Source organism: Lingula anatina, chromosome 5 (genome assembly GCF_051362555.1).
Source record: "Lingula anatina isolate TDL-2025a chromosome 5, LinAna3.0, whole genome shotgun sequence".
In the NCBI taxonomy this organism is placed as follows: Eukaryota; Metazoa; Brachiopoda; class Lingulata; order Lingulida; family Lingulidae; genus Lingula; species Lingula anatina.
In genome coordinates, this window is record NC_141771.1 from 23,766,838 (window position 1) to 23,777,119 (window position 10,282).

The following is a 10,282-nucleotide window of genomic DNA, read 5'->3' on the forward strand; positions in this document are numbered from 1 at the left end:
TCAAATTCATGCTCAAAAGCAAATATCAAGATTGCATCCCCAAATGGGGAAGACTCATATAGGGTGTTGTTTTGAACGGAAGGACAACATGACCTCAATTCGAAACTTACCTTTCTAAAAACCATTTTTGATCTTGAACATTGATAAAAAAATCATAGTAGTTTAATGGAATCTTTGCCAACTAATAAAGTATGAAAAACTTATCAGTAATCGTTGTTGGCCTATTCTCAACTATAAAACCGAAGTTAAAAGTAGCGAGTGGTTACCGTCCAAGGCCGTAAAGGAGGATCCCATGGGGGGGGGTGATCACAGTTTGAGAAATAAAAATAATCAATTCACAAATCACAGTAAATAAAACTTTTATTTATATCTCACTGATCATGCAAGTCGAAAATCCTGAAAATCACGAATCACCGGTTTCACAAAGGCGGGAATGGGCTGTCTCACCAATCAAGCTAAATAATATAAATGTTTCACTCATCTTGGAAAATAAAAAAGTGTCTATCAAGTGTAACAAAAAAGAAAAAATGGGACCCGTGTAAAGAGGAAAATAGAGCTTCATTTTCTTCGTAAGAAAGCAGAGGCCATTCGTAGAAACGAACAAAGTCACACAATAAGAGAGACTGTTGACATGATTTGTGTGTTAATTTAATAATTGTGCCACTTTTTGTCAAAACTCATTTCAAGGTAAAATAAAACAGTCACGAAAGCTCATGTTATATTTACTATTCCATTTATTGTGATTGATCACTAGGAACTGCAATTTATCTCACTTTCACTTATCAAGTATGGGCCTCTGTTATTCTTATTATTGTTGGCAATCAATTATAGATTAAACTTGGCACAGTCAATTTACAACATGATTTGTTTATAAGGAATCAATATCACAGTGACGTGTTTGTGAATACGTTTTACGTCTTTTATTAAATTCTGACCCGTTGGTACCAATAGGGTGACCAAGGTTCATTGATATCTTGTGAAAGCTTAATTAATCAGTATAATATCAGTGGTGGACTTAGAGGGGTGTCAGGGGGGTCCTGACCCCTTCGATTTCTGAAAAAAAGTCACACCAATGGTCCCCTCTTGGAATTAGAATTTTGACTAGCTGAACCATAGTTCTAAATAGTACCAAATGACATCGTTCACCTTCTAAAAAAAAAAAAAAAAAAAAAAAAAAAAAAAAATAGGGGCACTTCAGCGGGCTCCGAAACCCACGTCAAATAATCCCGAATATTGCTGCCATTCGCTGTCTGTACTGACAGACATTGGACTATTAAGTTATTTACCGACACTAGGAATACCCTTCAGCTAGACATGCAAGTCGTGAATACCCATTTGTAAATTAACATTTTATGATTATTTAGGTTTTTCACAAAATATCACTTTGCTTACTCGAATTGATTTACCAACTAAAAAGCTAATAATGTTATTTAGATGAGTAATGACATACCAAAAACGTCATCAAACAGTATCTTGAAAATGCTCCTTTTTTATAAAGACCACAAAACAAACAAAAATAATAAAACACGGATCGATAATAGTAAATAAAACTGCAATCATTGAGATAATACAGTGTTACGCCGTTTTCTGTAAAGTTTTAAAAGGCAAAATCAATAATTTTAAAAATACATAATGATAGTTTTCAAAGAAGCTTCATCAGTCTTTAAAGTTCTCATAAAACGAGATTTTTCATCGATCTGCTCTACAAACGGGGACGTGAAAAGAGACGCGTCGTGCGGAACCAACAGACAGGCTCAGTAATGCTGACAATTCTGGGAACAATTAATACTTCAGATACCAGAAAAGGGTGCAAAGATTTGCTTAGCGAGCACATGATTTATCGGCAGCCCTGAGAGAGAGTGGAAAGTCTCAGTTATCTACTCAGCTCATGCTGACAAGGTAGATACGGACGCTCTTTCAAACCGCGCATGAGTAACTCTGTAGGTGGATGTTTTAAAGCGGCGACTGTCTCCTACCAGCTGTGATATCAGGCGTCGATGCTAAAGCAACCAGAGTCAATATTATTCAGAATTAGCAAAAGCATCTAGCCGATTGTTAAAACGTTGATTGTCTTTGCTTTAAAACTGACGTCACAGTGTAAAAGAAGTCCACAGAAAGTGCTACCTTTGCAAAATCCATGAAGAACTTACACAAAGAAGACCATGAAGTTAATGACTAAACTCGGACACCTCTTCGTGTTGTTTACAATTATAGGACAATCCAACCAAGAAAAGCGGTGCAACAAATGTGTCACCTTCACAAAACAACCCAAGAAAATATGTCCACGAAATCAGGGTACTTATGATCACGAGCCTTCTGTGCACTTTGCCGACATTGAGGCAGGTTGCATATTATGCTGCGTTAAAGAGTGCATTAATTTCCCCGACTGCGTCTCTGTAGCCTTTGACGAGACAACAGGCAAGTGTGAGATGTCGTCTCAGATGCTCGATAAAAACTCAGCAACGATGGGAGAAACCTGCGTCTACTACACATCGGTAAGAACATATTTCTCTTTTCTATTATTTTCATTACACTGTGTTTTAAAAAAAGAGTGAGAGAGGGAGATAATTTTTATCTACAAATCGTTTAAAAAACACGTCTTAGTTACAAAGAAGGGATAGCGATACCACAAACGAAATGATATAGACAGAAAAAAAGAGTTGTTAATTAAATATTGTTTGGGTTGGCATGCTGGATAGTTCAGTGGTCCATTTAATTCCAGCATCTAACTTTTTTTATTGCAAAGATGGTTTTAGCTGGGATCTAGGCTGGGATCATCAAACTTTATTTCAAATACAAATAAATAGTCAAATAATAGGCGTCCCATACATGGGAGGACGGGCAGACATGTACATGTAGGTAAAAAGAAACGTTTTCCGTATAAAGCAAGTCTTTCCAATTTACATTTTAAAAGAAAATGAAATGTTATAAATTGATTTTTTTCTTTTCCCCATGGACAGGAAATCAAGTTATTTAAGTGATAACTATTATAATTTCCTAAAATATTTATGGAAGTATAAGAATGAAGAAAATGCTTAGAATGCCTTTTTTTACTGAATAAAAGTGATATGAAAGAGCAAGGGAGGTTAATTAAAAAACACAAACTCAAATAAAAATTGAAAGTTTATTGGTCTCTATCTGATTACAGTTTATCACATGTATAAAACTTAAAAAGAACACAGAGACACTCTATGTCTATAAGCATAGTCTATAAGCAATATCATTCTGGTATATACTCCTTGAACTACTGAACACTGTGCTCCAGAATTATTTTTTCTTTTGACTAAAGTTATGAAGGACGTAAGATATGGCGGTATCGGCCACATGTCAAATTTCCGTTGTAGTCATCTCAGTGAAGTAAATCAGGTTGATTCATTACACAGACAATCATGCAGACATGACATTAAGTATGGAATATTTTTTTCCAAATCATTTTTTATCAGGTTTTTCTTTTTTGCTGACTGATAAATGGAAAAATAAGGGTTAAAATCGTGGTTTAATAGCGGTTAATCATCTCTTTGATGTCATTGTGACATCAGTTCATTGATTGAATTCGCCAGCGATGCACACACAAAATACATTGCCTATTCCATGCCATACGACAACCATTTAAAACTATTTGGATAACCATATTTTCCTAATTATCTGCTGTAAAAGAGTTACACGCCTCACAAAGGAGTCTCATGTCAGTGTCTATAGTCACAGCAACGGTTGCTGTTACGCCGGACCTCTTCTGGCTGCTACCTAAAATTGTTCCTAAGGTGCCCCCTATCAAATGATAGTCAAGTGGTTACAATATTATTTATTTGTTTGATCTGGTTCAGGTTTTCGTCGACGACTACAATTGATGTTTTGTCACATGTGGTATTCACTCCAAATACTGACGCTGTCAATGACCCTTGTTACTTTAGACACGGCACACGCTTCGTCGTAGGCCTCTTCTTGATGTCTGTTAACTCTGTTTTGACTAGTTGGACGGTACAGGTGAAATCTAACCCAGGTAAAGAAACCCACGCGGTTTCCGTTTTCTACCCAGAAACGGTCATGATCCCCATTTCATTAGGAAAACATACGACGATGTTTTGCTGTTTACAGTGGGTTCCTTGGAGGTCGTGCGGTATTTTAATCCGCTAACAGGGCCGTAGCCTGAGCAAAATGCAAGGGGGGGGGGAGTCAGCGGACCCGAGGGGGCGAAGCCCCCAAGGGGGGGGGGGGGGTGTCCCCCTACCAGTGTGGAAAATTCTAAATCCCTGCCCCCCCCCCCCCCATATTCCGTAGCCACGTGTTCTTTAACGAGCACACCCTAATGCTAAATGTGTGTGAATTTGGTGTCATTTGATGGCTTCTTTTCAATTTTATAGACATTTCTTTACATCTGTAGAAGTCACAGTGAAACAGTCGATTTGAGGGGGTACCTCTTATAAATTTTACTAAATGGTATAAAATATGTATATTTTCACCACTTTTTTGTAATTTTTTTATCCATTAATCATGTTAGACACGGTATCCGTAATAAAAAGCACTATTTCTAACAATTTACAGCTGTAAGGTGATCATTTTTAAATAAAAGTACAGGGAAATGGGGGTGGGACAACCTTTTTGACCAATGTTGTAGATAATTTAAATGACACACTAATAAATGGCATCTTTTAATTTAATATTTCTTAAGTAAATGTTTCTAAATCAATCTTCATGCCTTTTCTTTAAACATCAAACACCTTTAAAAGTATCATCCTCAGATATACTGTATTTCACAAAATATAGATAATAAAATACAACTATATCTCATTTACCACACGTCCAAGAATTGAGCAATATTTTGCGGTATTTTGCCAAGAGTGGGATCAAAATAATGTTGATTAGCCCAGATTTTATCAGGGGAAAGAGCTTCTTAAAGTTTAGGCTCGACGGTCCCGGTAAAATGAGCTTCTTTTTGCATTTAAGGACCGCGCTGAGTCAAACTATATAGCAGTCGCACGTCCGACTACTACGCCATCAACTGCCACCACGGCGCCAACAACAACCACAACGCCTACTACAACCACTACGATAGCTAAAACAACTGACGTGATGCCCATCACAACTGACGAGATGCCCATCACAACTGACGAAATGCCCATCACAACTGACGTGATTCACAGCACAAGTGACGAGATGCCCATCACAACTGACGTGATGCCCATCACAACTGACGAGATGCCCATCACAACTGACGAGATGCCCATCACAACTGACGTGATGCAGAGCACAACTGACGTGATGCAGAGCACAACTGATGAGATGCCCAGCACAACCATGAAGCTCTCGCGTAAGTTACATAAACGTCTTTCTCAAATAATGTTTTAAACCCCACATTATGTAAATCATCTTAAATTTCATGGTAAACGCTTTCCATCTCTGAGTCTTTTCTTCTTCTTCTTCTTTTTCTTCTTCTTCTTATATTCTGTTGTTGTTGTTGTCGTTGTTGTTGTTGTTTGCTGCATGTCACACACAGCTTCTACTGGTAATTACACTGGTATCTGACAAGTCACTACCACTGAACTTAGATGGACAGCACCTTCCGCAAAATGGCCGCCGATCCAAGTAAAGTCATTTGTTTAATGTTATCTGTAGAAGTTAAAAGTAAATAAAAACTTGCGCTGGTTCAATTTTTTTTTATTTTATTTTACAGTTTTACATTACATTCAAACCACGTGTGACCAACAAACATGTCACAACTTCACACCGCATGGAGTCCACACTCCCCCCAACATGGAAAAACTACTCACTTCACTCCTTTTTTTATTATTTAACCTATAGGCAGCGTCAATTTCACCAATCATATGCTCTTGTGTTCTGTATACCATCCAATTATCCATTTCTTTCTCTTTTAGTCTAAAATGACCAGGAATATTACATTTGTCTCATTATTCCTGTTGTCAGCAACAACCATGTCATTTCGTCTGATTTTTATCACTCAGTCAAAAAATATGTCAACTTCCAACAGTGTCTCCTCAGCAACATTTTCCACAATCTGGCTCAACCCTGTAATGTACCACCTCTTGTAATACTTGAAATCATAGAATAAGCATACACGATGTAATTCCCAGAGGGCAAAGTGAACAATTTTGTCATGTCTTTTCTTACACCCACTTTGTGTTAGTTTTTAAAGCCTCGGTCACAAACGGGCGCACGAATTTCAGGATCGTACGTCCTCCGCGATTTTTGGGTGTTGCGGAGGCCGTGGAGTTCGTAGAGGTAGAGAAAAGTCTGCCTTGCGAGTCGCAAAGGCCACATGAGATATCCTTTCAAGCAGGGACGCTAATTGCAAGGAGCGATGACCGTGGAAATTGTACTCAACACACAAAGGGCACTTAGTCCTTCATTGCTTGCGACGTGCTTCTTCCACAACGCGGAACTTCGTGCGAGGGGAGCAAGTTACGCTTGTGGCCTCGCTGTTAGCAGGCTATTCGTAGAATCTTTTGGACATGTCCAACATCCTCAGTTCGTGCTTACGGGCTGTCTGCGAACTCGAAATTACGTAAGAGGTACTTGCGTGGGACGTGAGATTCTGCTCAAAATTTGGACGCAAACAGCCCGTAAGAGCCCGTTAGGCCGGTTGTGACCGAGGCTTTATCATTCGCCAAGTAAATTCATTAATTTTTTAACCTGCCTCTATATCTCTACACCTTGTGTACCTTTATGCCGCATTTGCATACACGACCTTGACCTCGACGTTCCTTTTAGGAAATGTCTGTTTTTAAGCTGTCACGAGCAAGCCTTCTGTTTTTTTATCCACCTTTCTCCAACCAGCGTCAGGAACTGGCCTCGGTTTCAGTTGCCTTGACAGGATTTTGTCGACGGAGACGTGTCATTGTTCATTTCTCTTTTCTTTCTTTCTTCATGTTCTGCTAATCTATTTGTTTACATTTGGAACTTTAATTAATTCATGTAATAATTTAATATAATTAATTAATTAATTAATTAATTAATTAATTAATTAATTAATTAATTAATTAATTAAGACAGCCTTGTGAAACCTGGCCAATATTTATGCAGAACTAGGAAAACGTTGCTAGTCTAATCTAGAACAATCAATTTCTATTGGATAAAAACCAACTTTGATATATACGCCAATTGCAATTTGGTATTTTTAACAAGTGTGAGGGTTTTTATAAAGATTTCTTTCAACACTGATTCATTCACTTTATGTAGATGTAAACGGTCGTCTTTCTGTTTTTTTTTTTTATTTACAGATTTATAAATATCTATATAGTGTTTTATTATTGTCTTTAAATTATGGAGCCATTTCAAATAATATAAGAAACAATAATTCAAATCAATTGCCCAATACATTACAAAGTAATTATATTCGTCTTTTTGCGTGTCTAAAGGTTTCAATCAATTAATGCTTTAATGCTCATTTTGTAGCATGTTCTTCGTACGCGGTGTTGGACCAGTGGTGGAGAAACGTGAACTTCCCTTCAGCTGTAGATTATCCGGCCCACTGTGAAAGGGACGGGTGGGTTACTCAGTGGTATCGGTTCTCGGGGGCAGCTGGGACCAAAATGCCAAACAGGGTAAGAATATCAGCAGGTTGTGTGTGTGTGTGTGTGTGTGTGTGTGTGTGTGTGTGATGGGGGGGGGGGGGGTGTAACAATAAAATTGCTCATAAGAAGGAAATATGCGGACTACATGTATTATTCAATAGATTTCAGTAATATTTAGTTCATTACCGGATGCATGATAATGCATTGCCAGGCTTAAAATACAACCGGCAAACTTTAATTCCTAAACGCATATGAGGTTTGGCTGTCAACACTATTGTTTATTAAGAGACGCATTAGAGTAATTCCAGACCACCCCCTCTGTTGTCTATCCACAGCCCAGGGCCCACAATGGGATTTTCCGCTGTTTTGATTGGTTGATATTTCACATCTTCACAAAATTCAATTTGGCAATTTGATGACAAAAATAACTATATGTACCTGCAAAATTCTGAAATAGACAATTAAAAGAATTACTCATCAACCAAGTCGATCTTCGTTCATTATCCTCTCTGCTTTATCTTTATGTAGTGCTTGCGTGCATTTCAATGTGGAACCCACGCCCCAGTGTGGATAAACGGCACTGACCCCTCACCAGAAGATGGCGCTGTCGACCGTCAAGCATGCGCAAGCTGGTCTGGTGATTGCTGCGAGTGGTCTATGAAGGTTCGAGTGCGCAACTGCGGGGGATTTTTCCTGTATTATCTACCACCAACTTATACATGTTTTCTTGCCTACTGTGGCGAATATTGATATAAGACATATGCAGACATATGAGGACATTTCCATGTAAAACTGGCTCAAGACATTCCTATTAAATTTACTGGGTCTGCTTATCTTTATACAGTGACTGCCTACTCGTCACTGTGGAACCCACGCCCCTGTTTGGATAGACGGCAGCACAGGATTTAAACTACTCTGCATGCCCGATAAGTACGCTGTTTGAAATAAACAATGGTGAAATTGACAAAGCTTCATGGGTGTTTACCGTCTGGTTGATTTTATTCAATTTGCTTTCTGGTGTTGTTTTGAAAAATTATATTGGAAATGTTCTGTTGATTATATGTATTTAAAGGTAAATTCATCGGGCTTTCCTTTGAGTAACATGTGTATTTTGCCTTTATCAGGGGCGGATTTATATACTCAAGAAAAAAATAAACGCAACACTCAGTTTTGGGAGTTTTTTGGCAGAATATATATATATATATATATATATATATATATATATATATATATATATATATATATATATATATATATATAAACCTTGAAAATTTTAACTTAAATGCCATACATTTATACCCTACATATATTTAGCCATCAAACATGTCCTACTGCTAAACACACACACATGACCAAAATACAACGTTTAGTCAACGTCACATTATGACAGTGTTTGGACGTGGCTGGATCAACGTTGATTTACGTTGAATTTAGGTAGATCAACGGCAATTCAACGTATCAACCTGTTTTCAACGTTGATCCAACGCGACTATGCCTGCTGGGACGGTACTGCAAAAAAATGACATTTTTTTTACCAAAATATGTGTCTTTGTTTCCATTTGATAATGTGCCTCACTGTTGAAATGTTTTTCTTTGTAATAAACATGCTCACGCTTTCTGTTTATAACAGTTTATGAAAAAAAGTCAAATTGTCGAAAAGACTCCACTTCATTTCCACCACAATGTCGTCCTTCAGACACAGTGCTTCTCAGCCGCCTGCGCCGTTGCAGTAACGGTATGGGTAAAGTGGACTTAGCAGAGGAATAACACCCTACATACTGTATATCTTTGACGTGAAAGCAACTTCTGTAATTGGGTCTCATATCTTCAACCCATCGTGTACCATCGTAAGATACCATTTCTGCCATCGAATGTTCATGTTTTCCAATGCTCAGTAAAAATGCTTATTAAAAATGGAGCCAGCGACTGATTACATTGCGATGTGTTTTATCACAGATAAGGCGTACGAGTAACAATAATGACACACTCAGAGTAAATAAAATAGCACCACAATTATTTGTACATTAACTATCAAAGTTATGCATATCAACCTTTACAATTCCCGTCCAGACATTTAATTAGTTCACATTTTAACATTTTAACGTAAACCAAATTGTGAAGCCGTGTATACAATTATTAGAGTAGTTTTAACCACCTGTCAGTAGTTAGTTAGTTAATTTTATTCCCATATAAGCAAAACGAATTACATTGCGCGGGCAAAGCTTTTGTTGTATACGGGTTTGACCTTTCTTTCGTTTTTCTTTAATATTTAGTTAAACACATTCTTATACATCTGCATACGTCATTAACAGGGCCATTGAAAACCCTTTCTAAGTTTGTAAAGTCTATTGTAGGGAATTTGTTGCGGCAATCAGCCGTATAAATACAATCACATATTGCGTGTTTCTCCGTTTGTATGTTGCCGCACTCACAGAGTCTTTGTTCGCGTGGCTTTTTCGCCCATCTGCCTGTCTCGATAGCCAGACTGTGTGCAGATAATCTTAATCTAGAGGCTGGGATTCTGTCCTCCTCCCGAACCGCCCCTTCGTACATGGCGTGTACGCTCACACTGGGGTTTATCTCGGTATAAAACACACTTTTACTACTTCGGGAGTTCTTAATAGCTAACTGTCTCTTAGTGATGTCAGAGATACAAATGTCATCAACCTCGTTTAGCACGTTGGTCAAGTAATTGGCGCCCTTCGTCCGGGCATTTTTACAGAGTGTCCACACAGTCATCAGGGGGTCGTCTG

General features: G+C 38.0%; 1 protein-coding gene across 1 annotated transcript; it reads left to right on the forward strand.

The window, feature by feature from the left end:
* Positions 1-1,751: 1,751 nt before the first annotated feature.
* Positions 1,752-8,731, forward strand: LOC147761949 (uncharacterized). The gene is made up of 4 exons (XM_087013873.1): positions 1,752-2,495; positions 4,945-5,308; positions 7,411-7,559; positions 8,058-8,731. The coding sequence occupies exons 1-4, from the start codon at positions 2,163-2,165 to the stop codon at positions 8,277-8,279; spliced, it is 1,068 nt and encodes a 355-aa protein (XP_086869999.1). The 5' UTR covers positions 1,752-2,162; the 3' UTR covers positions 8,280-8,731.
* The last annotated feature ends 1,551 nt before the right edge of the window (positions 8,732-10,282 follow it).

Bases quoted from the DNA above. Each gene is read 5' to 3' on its own strand.
- LOC147761949 (XM_087013873.1), top strand. From the start codon at position 2,163: ATGAAGTTAATGACTAAACTCGGACACCTCTTCGTGTTGTTTACAATT. The intron at 5,309-7,410 runs GTAAGTTACATA...CTCATTTTGTAG, and splicing joins CACAACCATGAAGCTCTCGC to CATGTTCTTCGTACGCGGTG. The intron at 7,560-8,057 runs GTAAGAATATCA...ATCTTTATGTAG, and splicing joins GGACCAAAATGCCAAACAGG to TGCTTGCGTGCATTTCAATG.